Raw genomic sequence first — 20,308 nt, 5'->3', positions numbered from 1 at the left:
CTCTATGCCGGGAACGCTGGAGGCGGAAGTAGATAGCCCGACTTCCGGCCCTACCTGAAACCCAAAGCACGGCTTAGGCTGCGGCTGCCTGCAACCGCGAGGTGGCGGCCGCGGCCGATGAGTTTCCCGCAGAACTGCTGCGCAAGGCGCTAGGGACGCGCTGCCCGCAGGAGAAGTCATTCAGCGCCGGGATCCTATGCTACGCATCCCTCGGGCTTGGACGAGGGGGGAGCCGAGAAGCCGCGCCATGACCAACTTAGCCCTGTGTCCTGGACGGTGTGCGCCCTCGCAACCTCAACTCTGTCATGGAAAACTATCTCCTAGACAAGGGCTCCAAGCCTGGGTTTCTGTCCTAACTTTACCTTCAGCCCCACATCTCGCCGGCTAGCTCCATCTGCTTCACTGCGGACTTAAAACAGCGTAACCAAGCCATTTACCCATCTCTTAGGCTTGGGAGCTAGTGTTTCGACTCCTTTTCTCTTGTCCTGCTTATCAAACTCCATCCCTTCTCCAGGGACATTCCTTTCAGCCCAGTCTCTGCACTGGGAACACAGCAAGGAAATTAGAACATGTGTATTTGAGTCCGCTGAAGCCAGAAGAGGGTGTCACATCCCTGTAACCCGGAGTTACAAGTGGTTTTGAGCTGTCTGATGTGGACGCTGGGAACCAAACCTAGGTTCTCTGCAAGTTGTAATTACATTCAGGCTGGTGAGATGGCCCAGCGGGTAAGAGCACTGACTGCTCTTTCAGGGTTCTGTTCCCAGCACCCACATGACAGTTGTCTGTAACCCCAGTTCCAGGGGATCCATTGCCCTCTTCTGGCCTCCGAAGGCATACATGTGCAGCAAACAGACACACACACACACAAATCTTTTTAAAAAAAAGAAGTTCGGGATGCTAGCTAGACAAAGCGGTGCACACTTGTAATCCCAGCACTCTGAAACTAAACCAGGAAGATCATGAGTTCAAAGCTAGTCTGGGCTGTATATTGTGTCAAGGCTGTAGCTCAATGGTAGAACATTTGCATAGCATGGCCATGGTCCTGGTTTTGAACCCCAGAAGTACACAAATAATGGAATCCTAATCAGGCCTGGTTGTTTACCTTAATATTATTGGTCTCTTATAGTCTCGGGTATTTGTGTGTTGCTATAAATGAAACTTGGGGGCTTATTGAACTTAGGCAAGCACTGTACCACTGAGCCACATGCCCAGCCACTAATGATTTTTTTTTAAACCCTAGAACTGTCCTCGCAGAATAGCCACAGCTATGTTCTCCAAAAATCTTTCCTCAGTTACACAGTGCGGAGGCAGACTTGTGGCTTATTAGAGTTGACTGGGAAAGGCTGGGTTGAGTATGCGGTCCTCCTTATATGGCACCTGTCTTCTCTTCCGTGAAGCCAAAGGGAATCCTCGGGAAAGTGGAGGAGCAGAGGAGGTTTTAAAAGCCAAGGTGACTTCGTGAATGTTAAATGCCTCAGCTCCAGCCTCTGGCTAGGAGCTTGTCACGGATTTGGATATAAGCACTGATAAATACCGTGTAGTGTGGTCAGTTCATTCAATGACCCCAGACAACCACATCTCAAGCGGCTTGGGTCCTAGGCCCCTGGTGAGGGTGGTGAAGGGATGAAGAAAGGACAGACACACTCACAATGAAGCTGGAGTCAGGTGGGGTTCTCAACTGACACCTCTGCCTGGAACCTCTGCACTGTTTGATCTTCAAGCAGTAACTGCATCAGCAATGACCAGATCATTAGCCCGACACACCAGGTTGTGTTATTACTTTAAATCAGTATTTAGAGACGCAAGTATTTCTTTAGCAGTTATAGACAGAAATATAAAAATATGTGCCAAAATACTTGTTTTTCAAACTTACAAAAAACCTAGGAAATTATTATGAACCCTTAATACCCACAAACCAACTCTCAATAATTATCAACATCTATTTTTATTACATCCATCCTGACAATTTTACTTTTTTTTTTTTTTTTTTTAATTAATTTTAAAATGTGAGCCGGGGCCCGCGAGTTAACCGAGGCCCTGGTCACCCCGGGGCGGGGGCGGAGCACGGCGTGCAGCTGGGCCGGGCGTAGGGGAGTGGGCGGGGCCTGGCGATCCGGGTCCCGCGGGCGCGCCGGCTTCCCGGCGAGGCTGTCTGCCGTCATGGTGGGGCCCTGGGTGTACGTGGCGGCGGCGGTTCTGCTCCTCGGCCTTATCCTCTTCCTGACTCGCAGCCGGGGTCGGGCGGCAGCAGGTAGGAGGTGCCGCCGTCCCCGGGCCGGAGGAGTCCGTTTCTCAGGGGTCCTGGACTTTGGTAGGCCGTGGCGTCGCCACCCGTGCGCATGCCCCGACGGGCCGCGCTGTGCTGACGAGGAGCTCGTGCGCGGGCCGCCGACAGCTCTGCGCACGCGCATGTGGATGCACTCGCAACCAGTGCGGAGCCCAGGGTTAGGCGCTCTACCCGGGAACCAAGCAGCCGTTCTGCTCTTGCACCAATAGGAGAGGCTGCAGGTTTTCTACTCCCGCCCAGTGTGTTCCCGCCTACTAGGAATTGGAGGGCGAGGCAGCCTCAGGAAGCTCTGAAGGCATCTCCCTCCCCGCCAAAGGCCTCCCCTCCACCAGGATCAGAAGGCCATGTCATTGCCCTGGCACAAAGCAGTCTTCCTTACTAACACTTCATGTATACTTAGGAAGTTTCCGTATGTCTCTGACGCCAGACCCCCATAAGCTACTTCCGAGCACCCGTGCTCCAGGGGCAGAAGAGAGAGAAGCTGAGGTAAAGCTGATATAGCCAACAAATCTTCCAGGGAGGGGAGATTCAGCCCCTGACTGTGAAATGTGCTCCCTGGTTGGAGTACCCTATAAAATTATAGCATAGTATCAAGCAAGAAGTAAATGCAGCCTTGCAGTGCGCATCGAGAGAGATCTGTAAACCTCAGGGTTAGAGTATCCTAACAGGTCTCCCGCAAAGGGGAGAGGGGTGAGTGTATAGGAAATAAAGGTGTTAAAACGGGTAGGAACTGAGAAGTAAGCTTACAGCATCAGACCAAGGCATGAGTAATAAAGGCCTTGACCGACCGAAGTTGGAACGGTGTGCTGTGGGCAGCAATAGTCTGGAAGGAGGTTGAGCAGAGGATGGGACTCCCAAGATGCTGTTCCTCCACTATCGAGAGGATGGGCTGCCTGACCGTGTTGTGGTTCCTCCCTCCCCGAAGCCGGTGGAGAACCGCTGCACACTGAGGAAGAGCGGGCAGGAGCAGGCCAGGTAGCCCAGCCTTGGCCCCGGGAGTCTGAGGAGCAGAGAACTGGAGGCCGGCCCCGGCGTCGGAGGGACTTGGGCAGCCGTCTACAGGCCCAGCGTCGAGCCCAGCAAGTGGCCTGGGCAGAAGTGGATGAGAACGAGGATGAAGCTGTTGTTCCAGGTGAGAGGGCCCAGCTTGGGGAAAGGAGGCTGTGTTGAAGGGGTTAATGAGTCCCTCAGACTAGATAAGGGCAAGGAGCGTGAATCCACAGTGTAAGGAGGACATTTAGTGGTGGAACCAGAGTCTTGGGCCTGGACTTGGTCCTCAAAGTCAACATTTCTTAGCCCAATCCCTACTCCACTGGACAGTCTTGGTTCAATGGGATTATCTGTAACCCTAGAATAAATGCTTGGAAATAGAGACGTTTCTGTTGACATGTACGTCCGTATGCTAGCTACTGGGAGTCTCACAAAGTCCTTAGGATTATGGGAAATAATGTCTCCTCTCTGGTCTTGAAGTCTGGCTTCAGTATGAAGAAGAGGTTGCTAGACCTTACTCAGAATTTAGGTGAATTTGGGACTTTTGCCTTGATTTGACTTTTGCCTTGGTATTATTAGCCCCTTTGGCTTAAAAAGAGCCCTTTAGTGGATGTGTGGTGCATACTTATAATTCCTACACTCAGAAGATAGAGGCAGGAGCATGGCAAGTTTCAGGCCAACCTGGGTTATATACCTGTTTCAAAAGCAGCACACGCCAACAGCAAAGAGACCTTCTCTTCACCGTCCTTCCTGTCTCAAATTTTGGTCATATACTCCGAGGTTTAGGCATCAAAGTATTATTAATTTTCAGCTGGCCCTGGAACAGTCCTGAAGTTGGGGTTACCTTTTTTTTTTTTTTTTAAAGATTTATTTATTATGTATACAGTGTTCTGTCTGCACGCATCCCTGCAGGCCAGAAGAGGGCACCAGATCTCATTACAGATGGTTGTGAGCCACCATGTGGTTGCTGGGAATTGAACTCAGGACCTTTGGAAGAGCAGCCAGCGCTCTTAGCCTTTGAGCCATCTCTCCAGCCCATGGGGTTACTTTTTCAGTCTGGCTCTGTTAAGATAAATGGAGAATCCTAGTTGAAGGAGCCCATCAGTTCCTAACTAGAACATGGAAGGTGTTGAATTTATGGTTGGAATACATTTACCCACAAGGCCATCCTTCCCTGAAGGTTTGGCACAGAGACAGAAATCAGGGACCTCTGCAGGTACAGACACCTGCAGTCCACAAACGTTCAGGTGTTGACATCTTAACAGCTGTGCAGTATCTAAAGTCTCATTTGTTGCCATGGCCTTCCAACTCCCCAAGTACCTATGCGTATGTTCTCACACCCACACTTGTGTGTGCATGCACATTTATGGTAGATGTTTCTGAAAGGCAGAGGTAGGTAGAAACCACACTCCACTCCCGCCAATCCCTCCCTTGAGGAAGGTAATTGGGGTGTCTTTTTCCGTCTGGGACTTAACTTGTTTTTGTCTGACCATACCCAGCCCAGGAGGAGGAAGGCGCTGAGAAGCCAGCAGAAGCTCACCCAACAGGGAAAATTGGAGCCAAGAAACTGCGGAAGCTAGAGGAAAAACAGGCTCGAAAAGCCCAGCGTGAGGCAAGCGAGAGGACGGGGCATAGCTCCCGAGGGTGGGAAAGGGCCCAGCCTTTAGTTCCCGTGACAGACTGCCCTTGGGGTTCATTTGCTGCCCACCTGGCTTTGTCTCCAGCAATCTTAGCCTATATCCTGACATGGGAGTGGGCAAACTAGCCAGAGGAAGGGGAGCTGTACCTATAGAAACTTCTCTCCAGGCAGAGGAGGCTGAACGTGAGGAACGGAAACGCCTAGAGTCCCAGCGTGAGGCCGAATGGAAGAAGGAGGAGGAGCGGCTTCGCCTGAAGGAAGAGCAGAAGGTGAGATTGACTCCAGACATGGTGTGGGCTGACCCATCATCACCTAGCCTTCTCCTAGATCGTTCCCGTGGCACTGGGTGTGGTGGTGGCTCACACCTGTAATCCCAGCACTTGAGAAGCTGAGGCCGGGGATCCTTGAGTTCAAGGTCAGCTTGGATTAACTAGCTGCCTCCTGTCTCCAAAACAGAAGATGGGCTGTGGATCCAGCACAAGGGCCTGCCCTGGTTTATTCTTTCGCCTGGCCTCACCTGTGGAAGCACTGTGGGTTTGAACTCAGGGTCTTTGTTGTTTTCAAGACAGGGTCTCTCTGTATAGTCCTGGTTGTCCTGGAACTCACTCTGGAGAGCAGGCTGGCCTCAGACTCAGAGATCCACCTGCTTCTGCCTCCTGGGTGCTGGGACTAAAGGTATGTACATTATACCTGGCTCTTTTTTTTTTTTTTTTTTTTCATTTTATATGTATGGGGGTTAAAAAAAAAAGCCAGGCATGGTGGTACATGACCAGCCCAGCACTTACGAGTCAGAGGCAGGCAGATATCTGAGTTCCAGGACAGCCAGGACTAAATAAAGAGACCCTGTCTCAGAAAAACAAACAAAACAAGCTTTATATGTATGGGTGTTTTGCCTGCATGTATGTCTGTTCACCCTGTCACTGTGTGTGTGCCTGGTGCCCATCGAGGCCAGAAGAGGACGTTAGCACTGGAGTTACAATTGGCTGTAAGTTACCATGTGGGTTCTGGGATTGGAACCCAGGTCCTCTGGAAGAGTGACCAATGCTCTTAACTGCTGAGCAACCTCTCCAGCCCAGAGCTGGGGATTCTTGTGACTATGAGCTACTTAAAGGACCGAACATTTGAGGAACATTGAACGTAGTCAAAGCATCTGGACAGAGAAAAGCACCAAAGAGAAAAGGAGATGGAGACACAGGGCAGTTCTAGGTCTCAGGGACCTTGAGGTTATCCACAGTCCGTCGAGGGCCTGGCACAGGAGTGGTGCTTGGAGCACTGGAGCCACATAGAAAGGTGGTGAATGGTTCCTTGTCTGCCAGATTATTCTAGATCCAGATTTCCAAGAAAGGGGAAAGCGCAAATATGTTGGGTACATAAAACAAGAGGGCTCTGGCTGGCTCTGTTGTAGAACTCTGTATGTCTGGAGGAAACCTGGCCATGGAGGAGTGGCAGTGGGAGGCATGAGTAGAGAAAGTTCTTCACCTTTTTTGTTTGTTTTTGTTTTTTCGAGACAGGGTTTCTCTGTGTAGTTTTGGTGCCTGTCCTGGATCTCGCTCTGTAGACCAGGCTGGCCTCGAACTCACAGAGACCCCCTGGCTCTGCCTCCCAAGTGCTGGGATCAAAGGTGCACACTGCCACCGCCACTACCACCACCCAGAAATTCTTTACCTTTGAGCAGTGGTCATGCCTAATGTCCCTTCCGTGTTCTGGCTTTCTCCCTGTTTGAGATTTCTCAGCAGCCCCCATCACTGTAAGATCCTGGGACATTTCTCAAAGCAATAGTAACACACCCTTAAGTGTCACACTTTATTCAGATTTTTTTTCTTCCTTTTGGTTTTTTGAGGCAGCAGGCTGGCCTCGAACTTGCTGTGTAGCCAAGGATATCCTTTTCTCCTGTTTCTACTTCTCAAGCCCTGAGAGGAGAGGCATGCACCATTATGCCTGCTTCAGATGGGAATTGAACCCAGGGCTTCATGTTTGCTGGGCAAAGACACTACCAACTGAGCTACATATATTCCAGCCCTAGTATTTTTTTCCCTATTTTATTTTATATATATGGTGTTTTGCCTGTGTATTTCTTGAAGGCTAGAAGAGGGCATCAGATTCCTTTAGACTGTAGTTACAGAATGTTGTGAGCTACCATGTGGGTGCTGGGAATCAAACCCAGATCCTCTGGAAGAGCAGCCACTGCTCCTAACCACTGAACCATCTGTCCAACCTAAGGTTTTTTTGTTTGTTTTGTTTTTGTTTTGCAGGGTCATATCTAACGTGCTGTGTTTCATTTACTTATCATGTGTTCTTAGGCCTCTGTGGGATTTGATTGTCGGGTTTTCTTTGTTTATCCTCTTGATAGCTTTGAAGGGTACTGGGAAAGTACTTGTAGATTGTACCTTGATTTGGATTGACTGATTTTTATTTTTAGTTTATTTATTTGTCTTTTAGATTAAAAAAAAAAAAAAAAGGGGCCACCCTATGGGTGCTGACAACCAAACCTAAGTCCTGTGAAAGAGCAGCCAGTGCTCTTAACTGTTGAGCCTTCTCTCCAGCCGGATTTTTATTTTTAATCAATTAATTGGTTTTGGGGGTTTTGGGGAGGTTGTTATTTTTGTTTGTTTTGTTTTTGAGACATGGTCTTACTATGTAAAGGCAGGCCTCAACTCTCTATAGCACAGAGAGTTGTCCTCGAACTTGTGGTACTCTGCTTACCTCCGCCTTTGGAGTGCCGGAATGACTGGTGTCTGTCTTGTGGTTAGGGGGTTAGGTTTTGTTCTTTTTCCAGTACTGAGTATTGAACATGGCCGGTGTACTCCAGGGAAGTGTTCCACCGTTGAGTTACTACTGCATGCTTTTAGTATTTCTTCCCTATCTCCTCATACTTGTTTGGAAATAAATCACTGCTCTGCTGCATTTAGAAAGTGGAGAGTTGGCTCTAGATCGAAGGGTCAGTGGGTAAGAGTGTTTACTGCTCTGTTGGAGGACCAGAGTTTGGATCCCAGTACCCTTATCAAGTGGCACACAAACACTGGTTACCCCAACTCAAGAGGTTCTGATGTCCACTTTTGGCCTCCATGGGCAATAGGGAGGTGAACAAAGAGACTAGATAAGCAAAAGGTAAGATAGTCTCCTCTGACATGCCCTTTTTATCTGGGCTGCTGCTGGAAGGTGGGCCTGCCCACGTCCGTCGAGGCAGTAAGGTCAGTTCTTCAGGTGAGGCTGCCCACTCGGGTGATTCAGAAGCCAGAGTAGAGTGGGCTGGCTGTGTGCATGGGTAGTAGGAAGTAGAATCTGCTCTTTGTTTGTGTCTGGACATGACCAGGGAGAAGTTGTGGCAATGTTTTCAGGATATTTTTCCTGCATTATCTCCTGAGCGTGGAGACAGGGGCAGGGCCTGAGCAGCATTGCTGGGCTGATAGGGCTGGTGAGGAGAGCCTGCCTGTTGTTTAGCTTGAGACCGAAGGGCGAGAGTCTTGACTTAGCACTGTCTCTGGATTGTATGTGCTTGTGTCCTGCAGAGACAGCAGAGACCAGAACAGATGTGAGTGGGCAGCTGCCCCAAATACCTGCCTCTTCGTTCTCTGTGTCCACAGGAGGAGGAAGAGAGAAAGGCTCGGGAGGAGCAGGCCCGGCGGGAGCATGAGGAGTACCTGAAACTGAAGGAAGCCTTCGTGGTAGAGGAGGAAGGGGTCGGCGAGACCATGACCGAGGAACAGGTGGGCCCACCACTCCTGGGAAACCTGTGCCACAGGGATAGCATGTGTTCTGTCCAAGGCTATTCACACCATCTTAGACACTTCTGGCTGTGTACCGAGAAGCAGGTTGGGTGCCTGTAAGTGTAGGCCCTTGTGACTGTAGCCTTGGTCTCAGCAGAGAACGTTGTCCTGTCGTCCCTTAGTCTGGGAGGCTCTACCCCTCATGAAAGCAGGTGATGGGTGAGAACACAAAACAGGCTGCAAGCAGGCAGCATGCAGGTGAGCAGGGAGTAGAGATAGTTAGGGCCGGGCACACAAGCCTGTGTGTGAGCCAGGGGTGATGCTCACTGCTTTCTCTTCCCTCTAGACTCACAGCTTCCTGACAGAGTTCATCAATTACATCAAGGTAAGTGGCTCAGAGAACTCTGGAATCTTCTCCTGCCATGTGAGTGTGCATAAGTGTCTATGTGTGCTTTGTATGTGTTCTCAGGACCAAGCAGGGGCTGTTTCATTCAGTCCTGGACCGGAATGGGCATGGGGTCCAGAAAGGTTGAGCGACTGGTTCTTGGCTAGGAAAGTCCCTTCCCTTCAGACCCAGAAGGTGGGGAAGGACAGTGGTCTGTGTGGGAGGCTCAAGCCTCTGATGGCTTCCTAATTCTTGGTTTGACAGTTCCTCTGCTCTTCAGACCCCACGCTCAATGAGTCATCATGTTTTGAAGTCAATTCACATGTGTTTGCTGTCAGTTCTGTCGCACCGAGGTGCCACCGAATTGGAACAGAGGTCCTGTGCTCTGTGGTCCTTCCTGGGAACTCGGGCCTTCAGGAAGAAATAGGATGGTGTTTGCATTGTAACCTAGGACAGTTAGCAGTGTCCCTCCGTAATCCATAGCCACTTCACAGGCTGCCCTGATGCTGCTCTGGGTTGCATAAGCACATCCTGATCTGCTTTGCTGCTAAGCAACTTCTCTCCCACAAAGGATGCAAGAAGGGGAGAGGTTTTCAAGTGCAGCTCAGAGGTGCAGAGGCAGCTGAGGGAAGAAGTGCAGAGGGAGCGGGGGCGATAGTGGGGGAGGTATCAGGGTCTGCCAAGAAGCTGGGGCTTGCATAATCCTCCCCCACCTCTCCTAAAAGAGAGCAGGGTTTAGATGTCTCCCAGCAGCAGTGAGGGGCTGGGCACATGTCTGGGGCCCACGATCCCTAAAGAGGAGAATGGATAGCATCTCCCAGAGGGTCCTTTTCCCTTAGCTTGTGAGCATTCCCCCTTGATGAAGCCCACATTCTGCCCTGGCACACTGCCCTGGGCAAAGTTTGTCACACTGTCCCGCTGTTGTTGAGAGCTTGCTGTCCCTACCTACACATCGGGAAGCGGCGCTTCCTTCACGTGGCCTCCCAGGTGGATCTAGAGGTCAGCTTCAGTGCTGCCCTCTTTTCTGCAGAGGCCAGAAGACAGTTTCCAGGTAGGTTTGGCTCTTGCTTTCGTGGCTCCCTGAAGGTTCCTTTTTGTTTTGTTTTGTTTTTGAGACAATTTCTCTGTGTAGCTCTTGCTGTACTGGAACTCACTCTGTAGACCAGGTTGGCCTTGAACCCAGAGATCTGCCTGCCTCTGCCTCCTGAGTGCTGGAATTAAAGGCATCAGCCACCACCACCTGGTGAGGTTCCATTCTTGATGTTCTCCAAACTCTTGGAGCTTAGGAATTTGTTCAGCCTGTGCTGGCTTATTCTCTTGAAGCTACCATCTTGAAGAAGGAAGTGGACTTGTGAAATTCATTCCATCCACCTTCTTCCTCACTCCAAGGGATCAGGCCCTGTAGACAGAATTTCAGAACTGGAAGGTTTCTGCACACAGCTCCCTTCGTGTGAACACTAAGGACGTCTGTTCCACTTTCTGCCATGACTAGTATATCTGTTTGTTCAAATACACTTTTGACACTAGTAGTACCCTTAGCCCAGATCCTCAGAAACCAGGCACCACAGGAGATGACGATGGTCCTGCTCTAAGCTGCTACTGAGAGCCTAGTGCCTGGTCTGATTTATAGGTAGAAATTGCTGGCTAGATCACCTTGTGTTTGTCCGATCCCTGGTCCAACTGCCTCTTGATTGTATCCTTCCCAACCCTCCCACCCCCACCCCACATCCCTGCTTGCATATACGGTTTGGCATTCCAACAAGTCACATGCCATATGTAGCTGAGGAGGCGTCACCATGTCATTACTCCCCCAGCTCATTTGCTGTGGAAGATTTCACGGAAATGCAAAGGACCGCCCTCTCTCAAAGCATATGCTATATGTGGTAAAGGTGGGGGCAGATGCATGTGTAGACCCAGCTGTGACTCCTGACTGAGCTGCTGGGAACAAGTTTCTCCTGAGGATGTGAGAGTAGCACATGAAACCTGGCACTTCCTCCACCGTTAATATGGTTACTTGGTGTGTTTGTGTGGCTGCTCTTGTGTGCTGGTGTGTATATGTAGATATGCACATATTTGGGGGACTTTGGGTATTGTTTGTTCCGCAGGTACTGTCCACCTTTTTTTTTATCCAAGGAGAGGGGTGATGTACAGTCTCTCACTGGCCTGGAACTCACCAAGTAGGCTACACTGGCTGGCCGGTGAGCCCAGTAATCTACCTGTCTCTGCCTTTCCAGCACCGAGGTTCCTGGTGCACGATGTCACCACACCCAGCTTTTGGTTTTTTAGACAAGCTTTCACTGTGTAGACTTGAACTCTGGAGATCCCTCTGCCTCTGCCTCTGCCTGAGTGCACGCCACTTCCAGTCATGCCCAGCTTCCCTGTGTGAGTTCTGGGGATTGGGCTCCAGTCCTTGGAAGCACACAAGCTCTTGACTGACAGCCATCTTGCCAGCCCTAGTGATGATTATTTGGCCATTCCAGGTGAGAGAGGGGTAGGCCTTGGACAGTATGAGGAGGATGAGTGAAAAGAGGTGTAGACATGTCAGGACTATGGAGATCTAGTCTAAAGGGGTGGGAAACACACACAAAAGAGGAGTGAGTTTCCATGGGCCCTTATGAAAGACCTCAGGCCTGTTATCTTTCCTTTCCTTTTCTGATTACTTCTGTTCACCAGACAGGCTCTTAGCTCAGGGGTAGGAACTGTCTCTCTTGTTTACTATTCCTTCAACTCTGCCCCCCTCCCCCTTTTTAATGTGTGTGAATGTTTTTGCCTGCACGAATGCCCGTGCTCCTGGAGTTCTGTGGAACTAGTTATGGATGGTTGTGAGTCACCATGTGGGTGCGAGGAATCAAACCTGGGTCCTCTGCAAGAGTACAAGTGCTCTAAACCACTGAGCATCTCTCCAGCCCCATCTCTGCACCTTCTCAATGCCTTGTCTGGCAGGTCCTCGGCAAACACAGGTCTAGATAAGAAGTTTGGTTTGGTTTGGTTTTCTTTTTCGAAATGGAGTCTTATAGCTCAGACAGGCCTTAAACTCAATACTTGGCCAGAAATGGTCTTGAACTGACCTTCCTGCCTCTAACTTCGAAGTACTGGGATTACAGGCATGTGCCACAACACCTGGTTTAGGTAACCACTTTTTATTTTTAAGAGCTTAAAAACAAAAGGACCCGCCAGGTGGTGGTGGTACACGCCTTTAATCCCAGCACTCAGGAGGCAGAGCCAGATGGATCTCTCTGAGTTCGAGGCCAGCCTGGTCTACAGAGCGAGATCCAGGACAGGCATCAAAACTACACAGAGAGACCTTGTCTTGAAAAACCAGGAAAAAAAAAAAAAAAAAAAAGACCAAAGTTTGGGCTGGCAAGATAGCTCAGCAGGTAAAGGCACTTGCTGAGTTCAGTCCCTGGGACTCACATGGTGAATGGAGAGAACCAACTTCTGAGCACTGTCCTCTGACCTACATGTGTGTTGTTGCACACACACACACACACACACACACACACACACACACACACACACTAAATAATTTTAAAACGTTAGTTTAAAAAAATGATATGTGCTGGGGAGTGGAAGCGCACACCTTTAATCCCAGCACTGTGAGGCAGAGGCAGGTGGATCTCTGAGTTCGAGGCCAGCCTTGTCTACAGAGCAAGTTCCAGGACAGTCAGGGCTACATAGAGAAGCTTGTCTCAAAAAAACTAAAAAAAAAAAAAAAAAAAAAAAATGGTGTGTGTATGCATGTAGAAGCTAGAAGACAGCTTTGGGTGTCATTTCTTAGGTGCCATTGACCTTGTTGTTTTGGTTTGGTTGGTTTGGTTTGGTTTGGTTGGTTGCTTTTTCTCTGTGTAGCTTTGGAGCCTGTCCTGGAACGTATCGACCTTGTTTTTAAAGACAGTGCACCTTACTGGCTTAGAGCTGGCCACATGGTCTCAGCCTCTCTCCCTCTTGTTCCTTTTATCTGTAGCAGTCCAAGGTTGTGCTTTTGGAAGATCTGGCTTTCCATATGGGTCTGAGGACTCAGGTAAGCCCTGGAACATGGATTAGAATGTAGAATATAGCTAAAAGGTCTGTGTGGCAAGTAGGGGCTGGCCTGAATCTGGTAAGTTGTGGTGCCCCTCCAGGCTGTCTCAACCAGGAGTGAACAGGGTGTAAGAATTTCTTGGCATTCCTGGAATCCTGCATTTCTACAGAGATGACAAGAACAGGAAAGAAAAAGAAAATTTAAATGCCATACTTTAGCCTTCCCTGTGACCGAAGCAGCCCAAATCCAGTTACCTCTTGTAAACAGGTTATTTTGCAGCCAGACGTCTCCACTATTTCTTTTCCACCTTGAAGAGAGCTGGCAGATCCTAGCATCAGACAGAGCCCCTCCACCCAAGAGTCCCCACTAAAGGGAAGCATGGTCACAGCCAGGGGACAAGCATAATAGAGAGAGAGGGGGAAATGGGACTGTAGGAGTAGAGGGGCAATGGGGCTATGGGCATGGGGGCCACAAGACAAGCTCTGAGACTTGTTTTCCTCCTAGGATACCATAAACCGCATCCAAGACCTCCTCAGCGAAGGGACGCTAACAGGTGAGAGAATGAGAATCAATCCTGTGTATACAGCCCTGGCCTAGGGGAGTGTGTGACCACCAAAGGCTGCGGGACTTCTTCCAAAGGCCACGTGGCCTCTCCAGGTTGGGAGGGATATGTGATGAGGGACACTGAGGAACTGGACTTGGTTATAAGGAAGACATATGGAAGCTCCCGTCTAAGTATGGAATGAGGAATATGAAAAAAGCATTGTGTGACTCACCTACATGGGATTTGATAGACCTAGGAAGGGCCAGGCTGATAGGAGAACTGACAGGAATAAATGGCATTTTCAGGTTAGGTAGGGAAAGCCCCGGAGGACTCAGTCCTACAACATGCATGTCCCTACAGGTGTGATTGACGACCGGGGCAAGTTCATCTACATAACCCCAGAGGAACTGGCTGCCGTGGCCAATTTCATCAGACAGCGGGGCCGGGTGTCCATCACTGAGCTTGCCCAGGCCAGCAACTCCCTCATCTCCTGGGGCCAGGACCTTCCTGCCCAGGCTTCAGTCTGACTCCAGCCCCTACTTGACTGTATCATGTGGCCTACGTACATCACCGTCCTTACCTGCCATCTTGGGGCAGGGATGAAATATGACCAGAAAGTTGTGGATTAAAGGCCTGTGAGCACTGCTGAGCTTCTTGTGGCTTGGTGTAGAAGGCCTGGCCTGCCGTCTCAGATAAGCAGTGAAATCTAGACCTCAGGATGTGTCTTAGAGGTGAGAGGGTCCCTTATAAGGTGGCAGAAGTCCCATTCATGATTTCATAAAAACAAACAAACAAAAAAACCTATTACACATTTACTGTATTTGTTTGTGCCCTGCCAGCTTAGCTCCCTGGATTTTTGTAAAGAGAAAAATGCATATAGGAGAGTCGCTCAGGCTATATCTCCTCTAGTTGGTGAAGGAAGTCTCACCGTTTTATTTACAGACCCAGGAGTTCTGAGTAGAGTCTAGAGCCCTGGGGAGAAGAGTTAATGAGAAATGCCAAGGATAGAGACCTGGAAGCATAGATCTCACTGTGTTTCCTCTTAAAGGGAGGTCTCTGGAAGAAAGATTGGTTAGCTCCTTCGAGGCAAGGAGAGGAAGAAGAAGGCCCATTTGGGCTGGATGTAATTGTTCTGACAGCACATCACATGAACTCAGCCCTGAATCCAAGTGGTATGAGTGATTCCACCCACTGGAGGAGGATATGAGGAACATATGCTCAGAAGTGGGTGTGGGATGGAAGATGCGATTCTCTTGGAGGGTCATTTGCCCTGGTTCCCGTGGGCTGTGTATGGAGTGGCCATCCTACTGTGCTGAGGATGTGACACGTTTTTAAATCATTTTATGTGTATGGGTGTTTGTGTCTGTGTGGATTTGTGTGTACCATGTGCATGCCTGCAGAGTCCAGAAGAGGGCATCAGATCCCTTGGTACTGGAGTTATAAAGGGCTGTGAGCTGCCATGTAGATGCTGAGTACTCTGGAAGAGTAGCCACTACTCCTCACCTTTGAGCCGTCTCTTCTCTAGACTCCTGTTTGTTGCTTTGGGGGCTGTGTGTGTGTGTGTGTGTGTGTGTGTGTGCAGGCATTCATGCCTACACAAGATCTCACTAGCTGGCTTGGAGCTCATTGTATAGACCAAGCTGGCCTTGAACTCACAGAAATCTGCCAGATTCTACTTCCCAAGTGCTAGAATGAAAGGCATACACTACCATGTAGAACCTCCTTCGTTTGTTTGTCTGTCGAGACAGTAGACACTTCTAGTCAGTGAATAAAGGGCTGAGTCCATTGTTGGTGAGGGCAACTGTAACCTAGTCTCAGTAAGGGAGGAGGAAATACAGATGGCCACCGTAAGAGGTAGGGTAGGAGAGGCATAGTTGACAGTAGAGTCAGCTCATCAGTGGTTACCATTCCTAGTTACACATTAGAACAACCTGAGGGTTCTCAATACTCTCCTCCTTGACTACACCTAAGGCCAGTTAAGGCAGAATCTTGATACCATCAGAGTACATCAGCAGGAGCTCGCAAAGGGCAGCGAAGCTGAAAGCCCAGAAGATGTGGACTCCACAGTGGAAGCTGGGGAGATGGTTCAGCAGGTAAAAGGACTATCCATGCAAGCCTGTTGACCCAGGTTCCATCCCTAACACCACATGCAAAGCTAGTTATGTTACCACGCATCTGTAATCCCAGGATTCCTGCAGTGAGATGGTAGCAGAGCCCAGAAACTGGGGGGCTGCTAACCTGGAATATGCAGCATAACAGCAGAAACAAGAAAGACTGCCTCAGCAAGTGGCAATTGAGACCTGTTCCAGAAAGTTGTCCTCGGACCCCCACACATGCTCCATGGCGCACATTCAGCCACATTCACTTACACACACACAAATAACAAAAAAAATCAAATCTCCAGAAAGAGAGGCTTCTTAGACCAAGACAACCCCTCCAGTACCCTACCTCCACCTAACCCATCCTCAGCATCTGTCTCTAGGTGGCAAGATGCAGCTCTGGCACTGCTAGGCCATTCTCCGGACCAAGCCCCAAGGCCTGAAGTAGGATGAAAGCACATCTTTGACATCTTGTTTTGTTTGTTTTTGTTTTGTTTTCAAGACGGGGTTTCTCTGCATACCCCTGGCTGTCCTGGAATTTGCTCTGTAGACCAGGCTGGCCTCGAACTCACAGAGATCCACCTGCCTTTTCCTCCCAAGTGCTGGGATTAAAGGCGTGCGCCACCACCGCCCAGCTCTTTGACATCTTCTAAAAATTTTTTTTTGGGTGGTGGTGGTGGTGGTGGTGGTGGCGGCGGCAGAGTCTTATGTAGCCCATGCTGGCTTCAAATTTAGGTTACTGTGGACTCAGCTTCCCAAGTGCTGGCATTATAGGCATGCACTGCCACACTCCTGGCCCCAGCCTTTAATTCATGATGTTCCAAAGGCTTGGTGTAAAAAGAAAAGCCTATAACTGTGTGTGTGTGTGTGTGTGTGTGTGTTGTCTGCATACCACATACATATTGTGCCCATGGAATCAGAAAAAAGCGTTGGATTCCCTAGAACTGGAGTTACAAACAGGAGCCGCCATTTGGATGCTAGGAATCAAGCCCAAGCTGTCTGGAAGAGCAGCCAGTACTCTTAACCACTGAGTCATCTCTCCAGCTCCTAAAGGCATATGATCTTTTGTGCATTATGTGTTCATTATTTAGTACTTAGTCTGTTAATGTAATAAACTTACTAAATGAACAGTTCACCAAATAATAAGTAGCTAATGTTTTGCTAAACTTACTAAATGAACAGTTCACCAAATAATAAGTAGCTAATGTTTTGCTAAATATGTATAGATTGTTTTCACAACTACTCAGTTAAAACCTGAAGGATAAGGTGGGCCGGTAGCACACACCTTTAGTCCCACACTCTGGAAGCAGAGGCAATTGGATCTCTGTGAGTTCCAGGACAGCTAGGATAAGCAACTTAGAATTTTTTAAACATTAAGTGTTAAAGATTTCTAAGATTTTAATTAAAAACTATTAGGGCTGTGGATACATCTCATATAGAATCTCATGTTTGATTTCTAGCACCATACACAAAAAGTTCATATATAATTTTTTCATTATTTTATTTAAATAACATTTTTCTCTTTCATTTTACATACCAACCATAATTTCCTCTCCTCTCCTCCCATCCTGCCCTCCACCCCCCACCCCCACTTCTCATCTACCCCCCCCCCCCCCATCTACTCCTCCATCTCCATTCAGAAAGGGGCAGGCCTCCCATGGGCTTGAACAAAGCCTGGTACATCAAGTTAAGGCAGGACTGAGCTCTTACCCTTGCATCAAGGCTATGAGGTAATTCAGCATAGGGAACAGGTTCCCCAAAGCCAGTTAAACACCAGAGACAGGTCCTGATCCCACTGCTAGGAGCCTTACAAAGAGACCAAGTTAACACAACTGTCATACACATGCAGAGGGCCTATGCAGGCTCCCTAACTGTTGGTTCAGAGTCCATGAGCTCCCATGAACTCAAGTCAACTGTCTCTGGGTTCCCCTGTCATGACCCCCCTGGCTCATAAAATCCCTCCACTTTTTCTTCAGCAAGACTCCCAGAGCTCAGCTCAGTGCTTGGCTGTGGATCTCTGCATCTGTTTCCATCAGTTACTGGATAAAGGCTCTCTGATGACAATTAGGGTAGTCACCAATATGATTAGAGTAGATGGCCAATTTAGGTTCCCTCTCAACTATTGCTGGGAGTCTTAGCTGGGGTCATCCTGTGACTTCTTGGGGGTTTATCTGGCTCCAGGTTTCTCCCTAACCCTAAATGCCCCCCTCCCATCAAGATGACTATATAAATATTTTAAACACTTGTTCTGTTTCTAGACAGGGCCTTATGTAACACATGCATGCATATCTTCTTGTAGGCAGCTGAAGCAAACATTTCACAGTACATCACTTACTATATTCTGATGCATGATGCTTTTTGTCTATTGTATTTCATTGCCAGTGGTAGCTAAGTTTTCAGCACACCAATGGTGGTTTGATTTTACAGCTCATCAACAAATCTAATTTTTGTTTATTTTAAACAGGATCTTACTAAGATTCAGCCTAAGCTGGCCTTGAACTCTTAATGCTCCTGTCTCCACCTTACAAACCCTGAGATTTCAGTTATATATACTATGCCTGGCTCCATGAACAGATCTTTGAACCTGTAGATGTGGAAATGTAAATTCAGTATTAGAGTATTTTAATGTAAGACCCTACATTTTATCCCCAGCACCTAAAAATGAGAGAGAAAGAAATAAAAAGAGTCTTAAAGAGCCTTGTTCCTTTCACATTGAGTACAGGGCCAAGAGTGAGTATCTAGGTAAGTGTTAAGTATTGTACATAACTGGGTGTAGGTAAGTGTTAAGTATTGTACATAACTGGGTGTTTGTGTGTATGTATGTCTGATTGGTTGGTTTTTGTTTGTTTTGGTGATTCATATCAAACTTGGTTCCTTCTGTATACTAAACAGGTACTCTACCAATATAACCAAATGCATGTACTCAGCCTTCTGAGTGTTGGGATTGAAGGCTTGAGCTACTACATTGGCTGGCAATTGTAATGGCGTGTGTGTGTGCGTGTGTGAGTGGCCCCTGGAGCTGGAGTTTCAGGCAGCTATGACTGCTAGATATAGGTGCTGGGAACTGAACTCAGGACATCTTCAAGACTAGTAGTGCTCCTAACTACTGAGCCATCTCTCCAGCCCTGTTTTTTTGTTTGTTTAAAGATTTATTGTATGTGTGTGTGTGCATCATGTGGTTGCAAGTATCCATGGAGCCACCCAGTGTATGTGCTAGGAACTAAAGCTAGGTCCTCCAGAAGAACAGGAAACTCTCTTAACTACTAAGCCATTTCTTCAGCCCTGTTTGTTTTTTGAGACAGGATCTCTTATGGCCTAGGCTGGCCCTGAACTTGCTTATAACTGAGGATGACCAGGCTGGCCCTGAACTTGCTTATAACTGAGGATGACCTTGATCCTTCTGTTTCCGTGAAAGTACTGAGATTATAAGCATGTGTTAGTTACCATGTCTAGTTTATGTGGTGCTAGGGATTGAACCCAAAGACTCCTGCATGCAGGCGAGCATTGTACTAAGGTACATTCTCGGCCCTATTTGTTTACTTGTTTTCATTCTGTCTGTCTAACCCAGGCTTCCCTGGAACTCACTATGTAGACCATACTGGCTCTCTTGTCACTTTTATATTGCTGTGTGAAGAGACACACGAGCAAGGCAATTTGTATAAAAGAAAGCATTTGATTGGGGTCTCGCTTACAATGTCAGAGGGTGAGTCCATTATCATAAAGGAGAGCAAGCAGGAAGCAGGAAGGTTCTGAAGCAGTAGTTGAGAGCTCTACATCCTTGTTGTCAGCAGACCCAGACAGACAGACAGACACTGGGCCTGGTGTGACACTTCCAACAAGGCCACATCTCCAGCAGCCCTAGTGATACCCCCCAGCAAGGCCACATCCACTCTAACACAGCTAACACCTAATCCTTCTCTGACATCAGCTGGAGACTAAGTATGCAAATATACGAGCCTGGGGGGGGAGGGGGCTCGGTGGGCAATCTCATTCAAAACTGGCAGGAAGTTTTGATCCTGCCTGTGCCTCTCAAATGCCTGGCTGCCTTAATGTCCTTTTTACCCTTTTTTTTTTTTTTTGGTTTTTCGAGGCAGGGTTTCTCTGTGTAGTTTTGCGCCTTTCCTGGAACTCACTTGGTAGCCCAGGCTGGCCTCGAACTCACAGAGATCCGCCTGGCTCTGCCTCCCGAGTGCTGGGATTAAAGGCGTGCGCCACCACCGCCCGGCCTTAATGTCCTTTTATTTTGTGCATATTGTCTCATATCAAAATAGACTAAAGTAACAAATACAAATTCATAGGTGGGATATTATTGAGCATATTGCCCATAATCTTAAGGAAATTGTTTCCACAACTCAGTTACTGTCCCTACTGAGTGACAATGACTCAGGAGAAGAGACATTAACATAGCAAAGTGAAAGACACAAAGGCAGATAATAAAAGTTCGTTAGGTCATCACCAAATCTGTCTGTAGTAATTATGTAAAACAAGTTTGCAAAGAAAACTCTGAGCTGGGTTGATTTATTCTAGCTATTACAAAACTTAGAGCTGTTTTAAGTCTGTACATTTCCATGAAATTGGTTGAGTCTGTAACCCCAACAGATAGGAGTATAGGATGAAGAGTTCAAGGCTTGCTTTG

General features: G+C 48.4%; 1 protein-coding gene across 1 annotated transcript; it reads left to right on the top strand.

The window, feature by feature from the left end:
• Positions 1-2,094: 2,094 nt before the first annotated feature.
• On the top strand, positions 2,095-14,222 carry Ddrgk1 (DDRGK domain containing 1). Its single transcript, XM_059261438.1, has 9 exons — positions 2,095-2,251; positions 3,213-3,419; positions 4,777-4,889; positions 5,084-5,185; positions 8,501-8,623; positions 8,970-9,008; positions 12,973-13,029; positions 13,534-13,582; positions 13,934-14,222. Exons 1-9 carry the CDS (start codon positions 2,161-2,163, stop codon positions 14,098-14,100), a joined length of 948 nt encoding a protein of 315 aa, XP_059117421.1. The 5' UTR covers positions 2,095-2,160; the 3' UTR covers positions 14,101-14,222.
• Positions 14,223-20,308: the final 6,086 nt, after the last annotated feature.

Source organism: Peromyscus eremicus, chromosome 4 (assembly GCF_949786415.1).
Source record: "Peromyscus eremicus chromosome 4, PerEre_H2_v1, whole genome shotgun sequence".
Lineage (NCBI taxonomy): Eukaryota > Metazoa > Chordata > Mammalia > Rodentia > Cricetidae > Peromyscus > Peromyscus eremicus.
The sequence above is the reverse complement of the archived record's forward strand: the minus strand, read 5'-3'. Positions and strand labels throughout refer to the sequence as shown.